The 17,819-nt window shown below is 45.3% G+C and overlaps 1 protein-coding gene across 12 annotated transcripts in view; it reads left to right on the top strand.

Annotated features, from left to right (window-relative positions):
- The window catches only part of LOC110520999 (SH3-containing GRB2-like protein 3-interacting protein 1), a 110,919-nt gene that overhangs the window by 81,051 nt on the left and 12,049 nt on the right, over nucleotides 1-17,819 (top strand). For 7 of the 12 annotated variants that reach the window (XM_036969056.1, XM_036969045.1, XM_036969047.1 and 4 more), the window contains 11 exons: nucleotides 493-504; nucleotides 2,970-2,981; nucleotides 4,984-5,005; nucleotides 5,152-5,236; nucleotides 5,625-5,743; nucleotides 9,666-9,770; nucleotides 10,244-10,318; nucleotides 10,488-11,318; nucleotides 13,035-13,171; nucleotides 13,572-13,728; nucleotides 17,306-17,365. In XM_036969056.1, coding sequence (XP_036824951.1) covers nucleotides 493-504; nucleotides 2,970-2,981; nucleotides 4,984-5,005; nucleotides 5,152-5,236; nucleotides 5,625-5,743; nucleotides 9,666-9,770; nucleotides 10,244-10,318; nucleotides 10,488-11,318; nucleotides 13,035-13,171; nucleotides 13,572-13,728; nucleotides 17,306-17,365 — 1,615 coding nt within the window. Of the gene's footprint in view, nucleotides 1-492; nucleotides 505-2,935; nucleotides 2,982-4,983; nucleotides 5,006-5,151; nucleotides 5,237-5,624; nucleotides 5,744-9,665; nucleotides 9,771-10,243; nucleotides 10,319-10,487; nucleotides 11,319-13,034; nucleotides 13,172-13,571; nucleotides 13,729-17,305; nucleotides 17,366-17,819 lie in introns of all 12 variants that reach the window. The other 5 variants (XM_036969048.1, XM_036969054.1, XM_036969050.1 and 2 more) reach the window with 5 other exon arrangements.

The following is a 17,819-nucleotide window of genomic DNA, read 5'->3' as shown; positions in this document are numbered from 1 at the left end:
GGTGGCTATTGAGAATACAGAGAAGAGAGACCGAGGAAGTGTGTGTGTGTGTGTGTGTGTGTGTGTGAGTGAGAGCAGATTAACCTCCCCATGGGCATTTCTGTCCACGGCGCAGTAGATGTATCATTTAGATTTTCCCTTGTACTCAACAACTATCACTATTGATTAAACATCCAGTCACTCATGAGATCAAAGTCGCTTATCGATATACTGTAAATGGATGAACGAATGGGTGTGGAAAGTGAGATGGATAGACCGATTGGTAGATAGAGGATACTTATGCTCTCGCTGTGGCGCTTACGTAAATCAGAGTAGAACACTATTGACACGCACGTTTGTTTGGTCAGTCAATTTTGTGTGTACAGTAATTGTGGATCTACGATAACATATAGTATCCTCTCTACCCCTTTCTCCTCTCTCTCTCTCTTTGTCCTGCCCCCTCCCTCTGTCCGTCTCTACCTTTCTTCCCCCTCTACCTGCTAACTTCCGTAGAGGAGTAGTCCGGTAAGCCTGTTCTTGGCATTTCGTTGTCGGTTTCTTTTTCTCTCCTCGCTTCCTGTCTCTCTGTTAGCATGAATTGCACACTTGCATGGCTGCTTTCTCCCTTTCTGTTTGTGATTCGGCATACTGACTTTTCTCTCTAAGGGTCACATTGAAATATGAGAAATATGCAATAGCAATACAACACACTCAGGTGAACCAGGATTTGTGGAGAACAGGTTGCTCTGAATGAGAACCAAAGGTTGTGGGATTTGGGACTACCACAGTACCAGCACGAAGACAGCTGCTGTATGGTGACCTCCGATAAGATGGAAATCTGGCTGCTTTCTCTCATAATATCCATGGACCTTTTGGCTAGCGGCTAAGACACAACAGCTCAGCAGTGTGTGTGGTGTATGTGTGTGTGGTGTATGTGTGTGTGGTGTGTGTGTGTGTGTGTGTGTGTGCGCTTTTATTTCAGTTCCTCTGAGTAAGGTTTAAATTGAGGCTGTAGCAGTCAGTCAGTTGCATTCCACACAAACAGAACGACGGTAAGAATTACAAGGGAAATGGTGGTGGGGAAGGGCAGAAAATGATGCAGATATTAAAGGGAGATGGAAAAGGATACAGCTGAATGAAGCCACAGCAGGTCCCCTGAACAGTGGAGAGGACAGGGCCAATTGGATCAGTCATTATGGGTTGTGGATGACTGTGATTTCTCTCTCAACATATTGACATACACACCCATGCATGATCGCACACCCACGGATGAATCATCACGCTCACTCGTGCGCGTGAATGAGTCATCTGTGCTCCTCTTAAGCCCTTCTCAGCTCTCTGCTTTTTACTCCCATTATGCATGGTTGATCTCGATAGCGGTGTTCAAGAGCATCAAAATCATAATGTATCATGGGTAAATTGTGACTGGCTGACTGATCAACAAATAATAAGGAATAGTTATTTATGATACAAGGTGATTTGTCGATCGGTCAGTCGGCGGCCCAGTGTCTCAAGTCAGATGCCGTCACTTCTACGCGAAGCCCGTCCCTCAACTGATCTGTGGAACTCATCCCTACTTCTGAAAATCACTCCGCTCTCGGTAGATGACACACTGGCTACTACCGCAAACCATGTTCAATCAGCTGAGCAAATTTTCTCCCGCTAGCAGCCTATTGAAGGCTTGTTTGAATTGGTAGCTATTTTGCCAGCTTGTTGATGAAGTTGTACTGCACCAAAGTTCTGGAACTGTTCTCAGAAATCCGCATGTATTTTACAGCTGGCACTGTGCACACTAATCACGCCAGAACAGATTGTCATGAAAACTAATTTGTGCATTACCGAAAACTTCTATACGCTAGCTAGCAGCGGGTGTATTCAGCATTGTGTGTGTGAACTGATGTTTGCATTCATTCCTTTAGTTTCATATGGATTGATTTGAAACTAGTTCAGCCAGCAGACACTAGCTAGCTATCTGATGTGCTAGCTAGCTAATTTACGTGCACATTTCAAATGTCATAAATACAGATTCTACCACCACAAAACATCTTAGCTAGACGTAGAATTGCTTGGTGAAGACTACCCAAAATTAGCTACAAGTTTATATATATTTTTTTTAACTCTTGACAATGTCACCTTGGTAACATTTTCGAATGTTAGGACAGCATATTGTAGCCAAACATATTTTTAGCTATCCCATGTGCTTGCAAGTTATCAGATGCGAGACAGTGGTTGATCTATTTTAAAGCACATTCAGGCTGTGGCTCATGCACTCTTAAAAAGCATGCTGCCATTTGAACTGTTCTTGCTGGCACGGCTAATGATGGCACCACAGGCCTATAAAAAATGTTGCTGCCCTCCGCTTGACCTGTCATTGCTCCATTTACACAATACTGCTGCCTCATTGCCCCTTCCAGCAGGAAGTAGCCTACAGCTGAGTAGGAGCCCCTATACCAACATTTTTATAAAAACCCAAGATAGACCACAGGATGTCTTTTCCAAACGGAGCAAATTAAGCGTTGTGGGCAGAGCCAAGCACGAGCTACCGAGATCCCATTGGGTGTTCTAGCATGTATTTGCATATTTCATCTAGCTCTAACTTCTTCCACTTTCTGCCACAGGATTTCCTCTCCTCACCATATTTGGTGGTGAGAAGATCTGAACAGATGCTTCAGATGGATACAGTCCTGTGAAGTATCTGGCTCATTGTTCTCTCATCGTGACATCACTATGACAGTAAACTACTGTACTGTACCTTTCTTTACCACTCTGTCTCTCTGGTGCGGAGATGACTAAGCTGAATTTCCACTACAGACATTTAATGGTGATGAATCTGGTTGGGCCTTTTGGAGAAGTAGGCTACTGGTTCTAACTGACTGAGTGTAACTGTTGAGTTGTGAGTGTAAAAATGTATTATGTTGGAGAGGTGTGCTTTACTGATTCATCACTCTCTGACCAGGTATCTCTTCTCTCTTCCTTTTTGCTGGTCATAGAGACGTAGCCCGGTAAGTGTCCCTCCATTCCGTGTCTGTCCCTGGGGCCTGGGGTAAATTACCAACGCTTTTTCTCACTCTGCTTCCTGTAACCTGCTGGAGGAGTGGAGGGGAGAAGGTTGAGGTGGCGTTGACAGTTGAAACAGATCAGGAAAATATTGCTAATTTGCTACAGTATGGTCCCTGTTGTACTAGGCTTTAAGTCCCTGGGTGAATCTGAATAGTCTTTCCTTGATTCCTCATATCCTCTGTCTTCGCTGTCTACTTGCTTCCTCCTGATTATATTAAGGAGGTGGGTAGAAGAAGGGATGACACGACTCAAGAAATTGAGAAAGGGCATTTGAGATTCACCCCATCTGTCGACAGCTGGACCCTTTGATCTCTCACTTCAGCCCCGCATTCTAGTGATTCCTCTGCTGCTCTCTCCCTCTCTCTCTCTCTCGCTCCTTCCATCTCACACTCTCCCTCCTCCCTTCTCCCTCTATTTTCCTTCTTATCGTGTCTCTTTGAGAGTTATTTCATGCACTGTATTCTCACTAAAAAGCAGCACTCTCTGTCTTGGTCTCTCACTCTCTTTTTCTCTCCCTGCTCCCTCTTTCTCTCCTTGTCGCTCTCTCTTTACCTCTGAGTTTCTCTCTGTTTCTCGCACCATATTTCTGTATCTCTCTCTCTCATTACACAATCTCATCTGTGTTATATATCTGTCCCTCTCAATTTTGTGCAGGGTGTATAATGTTTTGGGCTTTACACAAGGCTTCAAAGACCTGCGCTTTCTATCTGCCTCTGACAGCTTTCTGTGCCCACTGAACTGCCACTATGCACTGAGTGCACAAAACATTATGAACACCTGCTTTTTCCATGACATAGACTGACCAGGTGAATCCGGGTGAAAGCCTTGATCCCTTATTGATGTCACCTGTTAAATCCACTTCAGTCAGTGTAGATGAAGGTTAGGAGACCGGGTAAATAATTATTTTTAAGCCTTAAGACATGGATGGTGTACTGTATGTGTGCCATTCAGGGGGTGAATTGGCAAAACAAAAGATTAGAAGTGTCTTTGGACGGGCGATGGTAGTACAGTAGGTGCCAGGCGCACCGTTTTGTGTCAAGAACTGCAACGCTGTTGGGTTTTTCATGATCAACGGTTTTCCGTGTGTATCAAGAATGGTCCACCAGCCAACATGATACAACTGTGGGAATCATTAGAGTCCACATGGGCCAGCATCCCTGTTGATTGCTTTCGACACCTTGTAGAGTCCATGCTCGACGAGAGGGGGATGAAACTCAATATTAGGCAGGTATTCTTAATGTTTTGTATTATCAGGGTATATTATTATAAAAAAAAATGTTTACCTTTTATTTAACTAGGCAAGTCAGATAAGAACAAATTCTTATTTACAATGACAGCCTACCGGGGAACAGTGTTCAGGGGCAGAACGACAGATTTTTACCTTGTCAGCTCTGGGATTTGATCCGGCCCAAAGCTCTAACCACTAGGCTACCTGCCGCCCCAAATTAGCTTGTCTATAAATCCTTATGGCCATTATAAAGTATATATTATTTGTATTAATGTACATAACTGCATGTTTATTTCACTCTGCAATAAGTACATCTTTTCCAGAAATATATTGTTTCATGATTCGGACAGCGCATCTCGACACATCATCTGTTATGTACTAAGGCCAATAGCTCCTCGATTGTTCCACAGTATTTCTGCGTGAGGTAGAGAGAACCGACCTAGTGGATCTCCACTTCCCTGTGGAGACAGTTGCTAAGTCAGCCCAGCCAATGCTCTCATCCGATTATCTCATTCTGAGGCTACAGAGACCATTTTCTGACCTAGTGGATAGGCTCCCTCCTGGGAATACTGTGTCTAAGGTGCACATTAACACGGTGTGACTCATGGATTTTTAAAACGCTTTAATATTTCCATATGAGTCATTTGAGTGTGAAATGTAATGTGTGATACGTTTTTTTTTGTGTCTTTTTTCAAATGTATGTGTTTTTATTATAGGGGTTGATGACAAAGGACTCTGGTAAGTATCTAAGTTGTTTCCTCTTGTCTTGTTGTTTAAAGCTAAACGCCTCAGGTGAAAAGCCAAGTCACCGATTAGCTTCAATGTGTTTCAGTGTGTATGATGAGTCAGTTGAGGTGAACGACTATGAACGAATCTCTCCTCAGGTGAAGAGATACAGGTGGCTCGGCCAAGACGTCCTGCACCCATTGAGGTCCCCACATTGGCAGCCCCGGCGCTACAAGTTCCCAGGTACGTCTTTATCTGTTGCCCACTGACCTGCTAGACTCGCCCCAGGTGCTGTGGCTGTGTAGTCATGCACTTGTCTGTACAACCATAGTTTTACATGAACCTCTTGTCGACCTTCAGTCTCTGATGACAATCAGCAGCCACTGATTTAGTAACTTCAAGTCGAACGCTTATACATCCCCTTCCTTCCCTTATGACATGAATGCATCTCTTGTTGTAGTGTTCTGAGTGAGGTGACGGAAGCATGCTCGTCTTAGTTTCTGTGGTAGACTGATCGTCTGCTGTCCCTGTCTGTCCTTGTCTTATCTCCATCCCTCAGCAGTAAGAAAGCCACAGTACCAGAGAATGCCTACTAACCCTGTCTGTCTGTCCCTCTTTATCTCCCTCCCAGAAGTAAGAGAGCCCCAGCAGTACCAGTACCAGAGAAGAAGGCAGCGCCAGTACCAGAGGACACTGCAGCCTTATTTGGGCCTCCGCTGGAGACAGCCTTCGGAGAGCAGAAAACTGAAGGTACATCAACTTTCTTTGATGTTTGATTTGTTTGTTTGTGTGTGTGCTGAGCGATTTAACCAGCATCGACATTGATTCAATTACTTGAATTGCATTTAGTTCTTCTTTTTTTTTTTTTGTGAGATCAACTCGCCGTTCCTCTAGAAAGAAATCAAAGCAAGCACGAGAGAAATCAGATCAAGAACAAACTCTGGGATGCTATAGGAATTTGTAGTTTTCAACGGGAAAATATTCAACTTAGTTCAGCACAGAAAACGTGCTAATTAACCTTAATGCCCATAATCCACTACCTGCCCTGTTTATCCAGGCCCCCTGACAGACTCATGAGAGAGGAATGTACACAACGACGAGAGGGATAGAGACAGTTGGTGAAGTAGCTCTACACAATTGATAGTTGTAGGACTTGTAGTAATTTTGTCAGACAGCTCTGCAGCATAAGGAGCTACTAGCTAGCCATCTAGTTAGCTACTAGCCTAGCTAAACAGGATGACTCATTAGGGAGCACAGAGATTACGGTCACGTTTCCCTGCTCAGAATGGCATGCATCAACCAATGGTTGCGTGCCATGTCATCGACTGTTCTGTCGGGCACCAGATTGCTGTAATATAGAGTACTGCATTAGAGGTAGACCGTTTATGATTTTTCAACGCCGATACCGATTATTGGAGGACAAAAAAAGCCCATACCGATTAATCGGCCGATTTTTATTTTATTTATTTATATAGGTGATTCCACAGGTTGATGGTATTTTTTGATTTAGCCGTTGCTGACCCCATGCTTACATCATTATCACAAATAAGACACCTTGCTTTCCCTGGTGCCAATTCCATGTAATAGTCCCACACTGGTGCTCTGCTTTTCTCTGCCATCTGTAAAACACACACACAGCTCTGAAGTGACAATGATACTGAAGAGTCTGCTTAAGAGACCAATACTCCCAACTGTTCGAATAAAAATAGAGTTTAAGTTACCTGTGATGAATTTTGAAAACAAAAACTGTAATTTCTATATGCAGGAAATCCTATTTTAATAATGGGCATGGTAAGAATTGACTACCAAAGTGCGAGTCATAATTCCCATGACACCTTCTAGCAAAATCTGAAAAGCCGTTCCTTCATTCATTTATTCCATAGGATATTTTTAGATTCACTTAAAATAAGGTCTGTGTTTCGTGTAGGCTTACACCACCTTGCCAATTGTATAACTGTAGATATCCATAGGACAAGGTAACTCTGATCAATATTGGCTAAATATAAGCGAAGATAAAAAAAAAAAATTGTAGAGTGGATTTATGAAAACATGTTGACAAACGTTACCTTATCCTAGTGAGATTTACACGAGTATCAAAACGCCGAGGCGATTTAAGCCTGCACGAAACACAGACCATATTTGAAGTAGATCAAGATATTCTGTATGGAAGACATGAACGGTAAAATAACGAAGGAACCCCTTTTCAAGTTCAGCCCGCAAGTTATTACAGGAATTATAACGCGTTGACTATTTCTCTCTGAACCATATACCTTTGACTATTATGACCCTGCTGCTGCTGCCTACCACCCCTCAGTCAGACTGCTCTATCAAATATCAAATCATAGACTTAACTATATTAAACACACAGAAATACGAGCCTTCGGTCAAATCCGGAAACTATCACCTCGAAAACAAAACGTTTATTCTGTTCCGTATCTAAGGGGTGGCATCCATGAGTCTAAATATTCCTGTTACATTGTACAACCTTCAATATTTCGTCATAATTCTGGCAAATTAGTTTGCAAAGAGCCAGGCAACCCAAACTGTTGCATATACCCTGACTCTGCGTGCAATGAACGAGGCAGAACGTTCCTAGGCCGTCATTGAAAATAAGAATGTGACTTGCCTAGTAAAATAAAGGTGTACATTTTTTTTTTTTTTTAAATCTTCAAAATCGGCGCCCAAAAATACAGATTTCCGATTGTTATATGAACTTGAAATCGGCCCTAATTAATCAGCCATTCTGATTAATCGGTCGACCGCTATACTGTATGATGTGGTTAGTTGATATGTAAGATCTGGCATGCGTCAGCAACACCTGGGCAGAAGAACGCGCCCAATGTTAGATGGTGGTCTGGCCGGCTGGCTGCTACTGCCTGAGCTGAGATGAGATGGGCAGAGCAGAGATGAGCAGAGCAGAGATGAGCAGAGCAGAGATGAGCAGAGCAGAGATGAGCAGAGCAGAGATGAGCAGAGCAGAGCAGAGATGAGCAGAGCAGAGATGAGCAGAGCAGAGATGAGCAGAGCAGAGATGAGCAGAGCAGAGATGAGCAGAGCAGAGATGAGCAGAGCAGAGATGAGCAGAGCAGAGATGAGCAGAGATGAGCAGAGCAGAGATGAGCAGAGATGAGCAGAGCAGAGCAGAGCAGAGATGAGCAGAGCAGAGCAGAGATGAGCAGAGCAGAGCAGAGCAGAGATGAGCAGAGATGAGCAGAGCAGAGCAGAGCAGAGCAGAGATGAGCAGAGCAGAGCAGAGATGAGCAGAGCAGAGCAGAGATGAGCAGAGATGAGCAGAGCAGAGCAGAGATGAGCAGAGCAGAGCAGAGATGAGCAGAGCAGAGCAGAGCAGAGATGAGCAGAGCAGAGCAGAGATGAGCAGAGCAGAGCAGAGATGAGCAGAGCAGAGATGAGATGAACAGAGATGAGCTGAACAGAGATGAGATGAACAGAGATGAGATGAACAGAGATGAGATGAACAGAGATGAGCTGAACAGAGATGAGATGAACAGAGATGAGATAGTGACTAAAGAATTAAATAAAAGAAAGTCAATCAATAAAGTAATAAGACAATGGCTGGTTTTCAATGTTTTGGCAATTGAATGTTCTCAGTATTTGGCTTTGGAATTTCAATTAAAACGTGTTAAAATCATTTTAAGGTAGTAATTTCATGTAAAAAGAAAAGGGGAAAAAATAACCAGAAATCGTTAACTGTGATTATTATTATAAAAATAAAAAAACTCGAACTGACCTCAAAAAGCACTAATCGCTTAGCACTAGCGTGTGTGTGCGTGCGTGTGTCCATCCCTACCTTGTTTTTCTGTGATCGAGCACTGTAACGACAAAGGCTTGTCGTGGAACACTGCCGCTGGCTGTGACACTGAAGACACACCGCAGATGCATAGCACCAACAAGATGGATGCTTCCTATTCTCTCCACTGCCTTTCGGCCACCTCTAAAGACACTATCCCTCTTCCCTGTCAGCTGCACACGCTGCCACTATGTCTTGCAAGCTAAAACTCTCACAAACACGCTCGTGGTCAGAGGCACTATGAGGTAAATGAGATTCCACCTTGGTTGGTTTGTTGTCGTGTGAATCCTCCCCTCACCCCTCTCAGTCAGGGTTCTATACTAGCTCTGCAGGCTCTGACTGGAAAGCTCTTAGCTTGTTATATAACTACCTGCCGAAGCATAGCTAATGTCACTACATACAGATCCAGCAGCCTTTGCTTTTTTAACACACCATTCAGAGATAGAAGTTTCTCTATGAGGCTGTTAGTCCCTGCTGATATCCCTCTTTCTCAATGGAGTGGTTATATAAAGTACATGATTCTGTGAGACTGATAGGGTTGCTATTCTCTATTTGTAAATAACGGATGAGCTTGTATAAGATGCTGCCTTCAGTAGTAGGAGATATTCGCCACAACTATAGCTAATAAAACTGATATTACCTCGTCACTTCTTGGTGTCTTTCTTTGAGCAGTGATTGGTTGGTTATAGACATGACAGGTTTAGGCTAATGGTAATCTTGGTCCGAGAATTCAGATTCAATGCATGTCTTTATTGTAGATGCTAGCATGCGTATTTTAACATACAGTTACCAAGAGGTATCTATTTTTAGCTTATTAAACTGACGCCCCATCTATGTTATGTCCCCTGTCTGTCCTGAACGTAGTGGGTATATCTGAGCCAGTGGTGTGTGGCGTATGGGGTGCTCCTCTACCTGAGTCTGAGTCACTGAGCCCAGACTTCTCTTTCACAAGAGCCTTCCCTACAGGCAGTAAGTTTTCCATTTTGTGTTTGCACTTCCTGGAATGACTCTGGAATGACTGCACGGAACCATCAACTCACCTCATAAACCACCTCACCCTCATGACTGAAACTAATGAGCGATCTGGACGGATGAACAGAGGGAGAGAGAGTCTGTGAACAAGTGTGCCATTAACTCTTCCTCCGCAACCCGTACTAACCCACTCATTTCATCCGTCATTAGAGAAATAATTAAATCCCATACTAATGTTGAGCATCATGATTCAATTGCCTCTTCCTCTTCTTCCCCCCCTGCATCTGCATGGATTATGGGCAATATGCATGGTGGTGTATGTAATATATGGCATGGGGGCTGTATGGTAGTTCCCTACCTGTACTGTGCTGAGCTGGTGTGGCACAGCCAGGCACTACCACCAGGTGCCTCTAGATGGCGCCACCCTTTAGAGTGACAGGCTGTTCATGGATGCACTGATATCATTGCAGCTCCGCCCCCGCTTCCGCCCAAGAATGTCCCGACCTCCCCCCCACTGACTGGCTCCCCCTCTGCAGATGCTGCTGGTAAGACCTTTCATCCCTCGACCCCTCACTCCAGCCCCCTTCCCTCGCTCCTTCCCTCTAACTTTTTCTTGCATTTGCTGTCACTCTCTCTCACTCTCTCAATCTCTCTCACTCATTCTCATACTAACTGCTCTGCTCCTCTCTCCCTGCACGTGGCTCTGTCTGTCAGGTTTGTCAATAAAGGCAGAAGGCTCAGGGAGGAAGACCTCCGTCCCAAACTTGGATAACATTTTCGGCCCAGCGGAACCCCCTGCCTTTGGCGAGGAATCTGCCGACAAGTGGATCTGCTTCAGCGAGGAGGAATCCGCAGCCTCTGAAAAACCACCCCCACCAACGTCCCCACCCCCTCCAGAAGATCCCCCCGCCCCTCCTGTACCCACCTCCCCTCTCCCTCTGGATGACCCTGTCCCTGCCCCCTCTCTCTCCCCTCTCCCCACCTCCCCTCCCCCACAGGAAAAACCTGTCTCTCCATTACCCACCTCCCCACCCCCTACAGATGAACCAGTGCCCCCCCTACCCACTGTCCCACCCACGCCGAAAGACCCTACACCCCCACCCTCACCACTTCCTCCAAAGGACCCTACACCACCCCCCACTCCCACACCCACTGTTGTCCCCACTCTCGACTTAACATCCAGCATCGCCCCTGCTCCCCTTGTCACCTCACCCACCAGCGTTGCCCCTGTCCCCTCTGCAGTTCCGTCTTCTCCCAAAGCAAGCACACCTGTCTCCCCCACCTGCCCCCCTGCCCCTATGGAGGCACCCTCACGCACCATCCCCCGGCCCCTCGTCTTGGCCGCGGAGGAACAGATGAGCCCTGAAGCAGCAGCTCTGCCTGTCCCACCTGCCCCTCCGAAAGAGGACCTCAGTGAAACCACCATCACCCTGTCACCCAAAGATGCTGGCCAGGTGTCCCGTGTTGCACCTCCCCCTCCTCCACCCCCTACATACAGGGCAGTGGTGTCCTCTCCAGGACCAACGACAGGGGGTACGGGTAGTGGTGAGTACCCCTGAAGGCTAAACTCATCCTACACAACACCCCCATCCAGTACTTCACAACCCACCTGACCACTGTCGGCATCAGTCTCAGCCCGTAGAGATGTGCTGATGTATAACGCAGTCAGCTAGTGTAAGCACATACTTTGATAGGTTGTAAAAGAGTCTGTTCTCAAGTGACTTATCTACATGATGGATGATTAAAAACTAGGAACATAATGACCATCTATTTAAGGCAGTGATTGGGCTTAGGTGGCTTGCTGTTTGACTGGAGCGGCCCATTGAAATCAGCTGTGAGTAGGATAATTATATTCATTACGCTGCTTAATGGTTAGATTAATGCTGACTGATTCCCATATCAGGGTTGATCACAATCGTCACATTAATACAATATAAGAGAAGGTACTGTACAGAAACACTGCTCTTGTTTAGACCTACAGCTCGTCTTACAAAATCAAGTGTGTGTGTGTGTGTGTGTGTGTTATCAGAAAGAAGTGGGTTAAGATCCCTAAGCCAATGAACCCGTTGTTCCCTGTTGTCGTCTATGTAAGGTGCTTTACAATTTTGACGGTCGTTATGCAGTATTGTTCTGTTGCAGACTAAAAAGAGAAGAGTGTAGTGTAGACCTGACTCTGTGTGTGTAGTGCACGTGACCATGATGAAGGGCATTAGTTAGTTTAGTTTAACACATGGAACAACCGGATTCAGGACTGAAAACACAGCTGGGACAGATCCTGTTGACACAGCACTTCGGAATGCCGGGATGAGTGGGTATTCTGGCTCTGACTTTCTTGTCCCCCTGTGGGAAAATAGCCCCTCAGGATAAACAATAAAGTGACTGACTGAGTCCAGAGTGTTTAAAAAAATAAATGATCATATCACCCACTACTGCAGGGGTGTCAAACAAATGTTGCCCCGGGAGCCGCATTTGATCTTAAATGAGGTCCAGAGGGCCGTACTGGTAATTTGTTATATTTCCTTGCCTTCAAAATTGGCATAAAATAGTCCTCTATCAATAGATTTTGGAATTTTCAATGCTCCTTTACTGTCAAGTGGTTATTTGCGGCCTGGACAGTCAAGAACCTGTATGAATACAGGTCCATAATCATTTCTACACAGTTGTAATCATTTTAAAGTATATTTATTTAAAAAAATATATATATTACTCAAACCAACAGTGGCCAGAATGTACCCCCTGGGCCATATGTTTGACACCCCTGCACTACTGTCTCCCAAAACCTTCCTCATAGATAGCCATGGTGGACTGGTGTGTGTTGTGTTTCACTGGCGTTCTATCCAATTCAATTTAGCTCAGTGGAAATTCAATCAAACATACTGTTCCGTCAACAGGAAACCAGCTTATCCAGTCATTGTTCTAGAATGAACTAGATGTTCTAGAGCTCGTGTCAAACTCATTCCACGGAGGGCCGAGTGTCTGTGGGTTTTCGCTCCTCCCTTGTACTTGATTGATGAATTAAGGTCATTCATTAGTAATGAACTCCCCTACCCTGGTTGTCTCAGTCTCAATTGAAAGGAAAAAACAAAAAGCCCGCAGGCACTAGGCCCTCCGTGGAATGAGTTTGTCACCCCTGTTCTAGAGACTGTCTGGTCAGTTTTGTTTTGATGTTCTAGGATCTCGCCGCATGTTGATTTTCGATTTCTCTGGACAGTGATGTCCCAGTGTTCTTCTAAACCAGGTGTCCTCTTGTCCCCCTTGCAGGAGCGTCCTCTCCGGCTCGACCTGCTACACCGTCAGCTCCATCAGCTGTTGTCAGCAGCCCCACCCCACCCCCACCTCCGCCACGCCCTTCTTCACGACCCAAACTGCCTCCCGGGAAACCTAGCATGGGGGACGTGGTACGTGATCATATCTTTGTTTACACTTGACTTACTACACACTGTAATAACACACTACTTGCACAGTAACAACTCTTCTTATATATATAAAAAAACAGTGTAGGGAATATGGTACGTGATACAGTAATAAAAACCTCAAACCTCATCAAGCAGCACACTCCTCCTCGTAAACAATACCTATTTTATACTTTATGGTACATCCGCAATTGACCTGTAGTAGATATTTGACCGTTAGTTTCAAGTGTTCTTGACGTTTAGCCCCCCCCTCCCCCCTCCAAAAAATAGATGCTGAACTGTGAGGATGATTGAACATTAAATTACTGATAATTAAATAATATCACTAAAATGATATCTAAAATGAAAACCAATCTTTATTCTCTGTCACTCTGTCCCCATGCAGAGCCGGCCTTTTAGTCCCCCGGTCAGTCACTCGTCCAGCCCCCCTCCAGTCGCCCCCCTGGCTCGGGCCGAGAGCACTTCCTCCATCTCCTCCAACAACTCCTTGAGTGCAGCCACCACCCCCACCGTCGGTAAAGATCTCACTGTCTCTGTGTCAGGTGTGTGTGCCGCGTCATCTCTCTCATCACTACCTATGCTACTGTACCTGTGCCACTGTTACAGTACTTGTGCTGTTACCTGTGTTGAGTGTTTGCTTCGGTCAATCTCTGTGCTGCTGCTGCTGAGATGGCGGCGTCCATCGGCTGCCGGTGCTTTTCTGTGACTCTCTCAACTCTCTCTCAATAAATCCTCATGCACTCCTCCAGCGAATTCTTGAGTTACCGTGTTCCCTCAGTGTAATGTATTACACTCACTCAGTGTACTCACTCAATGTACACTGCATTTCTGTGGATGTGGTAACGACTACAACATGCCTAATATGTCGTAATGGAATGGTTAAATATACTGTAACCATTCACTCAGCTGGGGGAGAAGGTTATTGTCAGAAGAGCCTACAGTATATTACCAGGTAATTCAGTCAGTCATAAAGACACACATGGTATTAATCCCAGAGAGCGACATTTTAAATCATCCCTTAAACGAAGCCTGATGTGGTAAATGTTTGCTGGGTACTTACACTACCGTTCAAAAGTTTGGGGTCACTTGACATTTCCTTGTTTTTGAAAGAAAAGCAACACAAAAAATGGGCCATTAAAATGACATCACATTGTTCAGAAATACAGTGTAGACATTGTAAATGTTGTAAATGACTATTGTAGCTGGAAATGGCTTATTTAAAAAAAAAAATTGTAATGGAATATCTACATAGTAGTACAGAGGCCCATTATCAGCAACAGCATGCTGGAGTCGCCTCTTTACTGTTGACGTTGAGACTGGTGTTTGCGGATACTATTTAATGAATCTTCCAGTTGAGGACTAGACACTCTAATGTACTTGTCCTCTTGCTCAGTTGTGCACCGGGGCCTCCCACTCCTCTTTCTATTCTGGTTAGAGCCAGTTTGCGCTGTTCTGTGAAGGGAGTAGTACACAGTGTTGTACAAGATCTTCAGTTTCTTGGTAAGTTATATCATGGAATAGCCTTCATTTCTCAGAACAAGAATACACTGACAAATTTCAGAAGCAGGTTCTTTGTTTATGGCCATTTTGAGCCTGTAATCGAACCCACAAATGCTGATGCTCCAGATACTCAACTAGTCCAAAGGAAGGCCCATTTTATTGCTTCTTTAATTAGAACAACAGTTTTGAGGTGTGCTAACATAATTGCACAAGGGTTTTCTAATGATCAATTAGCCTTTTAAAATGATAAACTTGTATTAGCTAACACAATGTGCCATTGGAACACAGGAGTAATGGTTGCTGATAATGGGCCTCTGTACGCGCCTATCTAGATATTCCATAAAAAATCTGCCGTTTCCAGCTACAATAGTCATTTACAATATTAAGAATGTCTACACTGTATTTCTGATCAATTTGATGTTATTTTAATGGACAAAAAAATGGGTCTTTCTTTCAAAAACAAGGACATTTCTACGTGACCCCAAACTTTTGAACGGTAGTGTATGTCATGTTCTTTATATCTGTGAGGAGAACAGTAGAATATGATTTGCAACCTAAGTAGGCTTTGAGCAGAGAGCCCACAATTGAAATGCTGATCATGCCTTGTGTGTTTCTCATCCCATAGATTTTTGTATTTGAGTTTTTCTCTCCACATCCCATAATGTTTTCATTCACAACGTGCCCTCCTTACTGTGACACTGTCCACTTTTTAAAATGTATTACCATTATTCCTGACAGGGTTTTTTCTTTGTTTTGATTTGCATTTGTTTTGTTTTTTGCTCTGTCCTTTTTTTGCTTTTGGGCTGTCGCTTTTTGTGATGTCAGAAGATGATGCTTTTGTAGACAAACTGCCCACGTTTGGGAGGCCCTTTGATTCCCTGGCAGGTACAGTATAGTGTGGATGGAGGGAGGCTTTCTGAGTGGGCGGGGTGGTACCTGGGAGGTACTCTAGAATTTGGATGGAGGGAGGCTGTCTGAGAGGAAGGGGGTGGCACTCTGGGAGTGGTGAATGTTCCACCCAAGCTTTGAAGACCGTCTGATGTCATAGGTCCATCCACCCATTATAATTTTCTTGCTTTGTTTGTTTGTTTTTGTCAATCCATCTCAGAGTTGATGGCAGCTATCATATGAGGGGAGTAACTTTGAACTGAGATATTGGAGTACGCCACAGATTTCATTTCATTTTTCACTTTGATAAGTGTTGAATGAAAAGCATCCCAATGATAAAGCTGAAATGCCATGCATCTGTTTTTTATCATCCCACTCCTACAAGGTTCTTTTTTCGTTTTTTTTTATGACTGTCCATCCTTTGCTGCCCACATCACCACGGCAACATCCATTTTTGTGTGATATGTGTGTACTGTATGGAGTGCATTGTGCGCTGTGTTTTCAACCATGCTGTGTGTGTGTGTGTGTGTGTTCCTGTGTGTAAAGAGTGTAGCCTGTCTGAAGAGCTTCTGTGGCATCTGTTGGCACTCTAGATCCACACACACTCACACACTCTGTGATAGAAACAGAGCCTAGCTGCTTTTGAAGTCTGGCAGGAGAATTAGCCTGAGTGTCTCCAACTGGTTGGTATTCATCGCGCCACCCTCTTCCTCACCACTCCGATCATCACAGACAGGCAGGCAGCCAGTGAGAGAGCTCTCCGGTGCCCATATCCCAACCTCTCCCCCTGATCCCCCCCCCCCCTCCGTACTAGACCTCCCCTTAGCCTCTGCCTCCTCACCCTCTCACTCCACCCATGGGAACATGTTTCTCCACTACTCTAACCATGCAACCCCCCATCAGAACACCTGTCCGCCATTCACCTCCACTCCATCCATCCATTCACAACCTCCCAAGGTCCCAACCACCCCCTCAGCGGTCACACCTTAACAGTGAGCCCAACAACCCCCTCCAGCACCCCTGGTTCTACCCTAATCACCGCCCCCTGGTGTACATCATCAGGTACAACAGCCAGAGTCAATTTATTCTGAAAGACTATGGCCGGTGTGACACAAAAGAAAACGATCTACTATTGGCATGTGATGTAAAAGTATTCATGTAATGATAATGGTAATGAAGGGTTTTCTATAGCAGTGTGTAGATGAACGTTGTATGTGCAGTACGAACGATCTGCCAGGTATCGTTCCCAGTCAGTCCTCTCCAGGCTTGGCTTGTTTTCGCCACGGCCCTAGAGATCCGCCATCCACCAAGAGATACCTTATTTCACCTGGTCGTGCCCCCTCCCACACACACATGTACCCGTTTCACACTACTGAGCTGAGCAGAGCTGGTCAATGTTTTTCTGACCTGGCTATGGATCCTTTGCTGCCTGGAACCATGCTGGAAAGGACAATGTAGAAAGGGATTATCCGAGCCAGAACAATACGGTTCAGGTCAGCACAATAGTGTGAAAGCTTGTAGGCAGCCGACACGAAGACAGACACACACCATTTTGTTCTGTCATGGCACTGTTTTGGCTTGCTGTCCCATGCCCCACCTCACCTCACTGTGATGTGTGGTAGACCTGCCGTGTGACTCACGCTACTGTCCTTCTCTCTTCCTCCCCCCTCTCACCCGCCCTCCTCACCCACTCTCCCTTCCTCCTCTCCCTCCTCCCTCCCCCTACCACAGAGAATGACCAGCCTTCCCTGGTTTGGTTTGACAGAGGAAAGTTTTATTTAACCTTTGAAGGTAAGTTGTGTCTGCACAACGGCTAATTGTAGTGTGCACACTCACCCCGACCCGGCCCGGGCCTCATCTGTGCAAGCTCCCCCCCCTCCTACTCCCTCCTCTCACCCCTCCATCCCATGGCCCGCCACTCACTGCCTCCAAGCTCATTCCCGAGCCTCTCTACATGCAGCCCCCTTGTCGTCTTTCTCACACTCCTCCTCGCGTCGTCATTCGTTCTCATTTCACATGCGGTGGCCGCAAGTCTGCCTTTTCCTGAAAGATCGTCATTCTTCAGGTGCTCTACTAATCTTTAGTTTTTGTCGTCTTCTTTTTGTGTGGGCTCACTTCTCTTTGGTCTTCTGGGTTTTGGTTTTGATCTTTGATCTTGTCCCAATGATTCGGCATCAACAGCATGTCTGGATTACGCATGAGCTCTCTCTCTCTCTCTCGCTCTCTCTCTCTCGCTCTCTCTCTC

Source organism: Oncorhynchus mykiss, chromosome 30, assembly GCF_013265735.2.
Source record: "Oncorhynchus mykiss isolate Arlee chromosome 30, USDA_OmykA_1.1, whole genome shotgun sequence".
Classification (NCBI taxonomy): Eukaryota; Metazoa; Chordata; class Actinopteri; order Salmoniformes; family Salmonidae; genus Oncorhynchus; species Oncorhynchus mykiss.
This window is presented reverse-complemented; position numbering and strand designations above follow the sequence as displayed.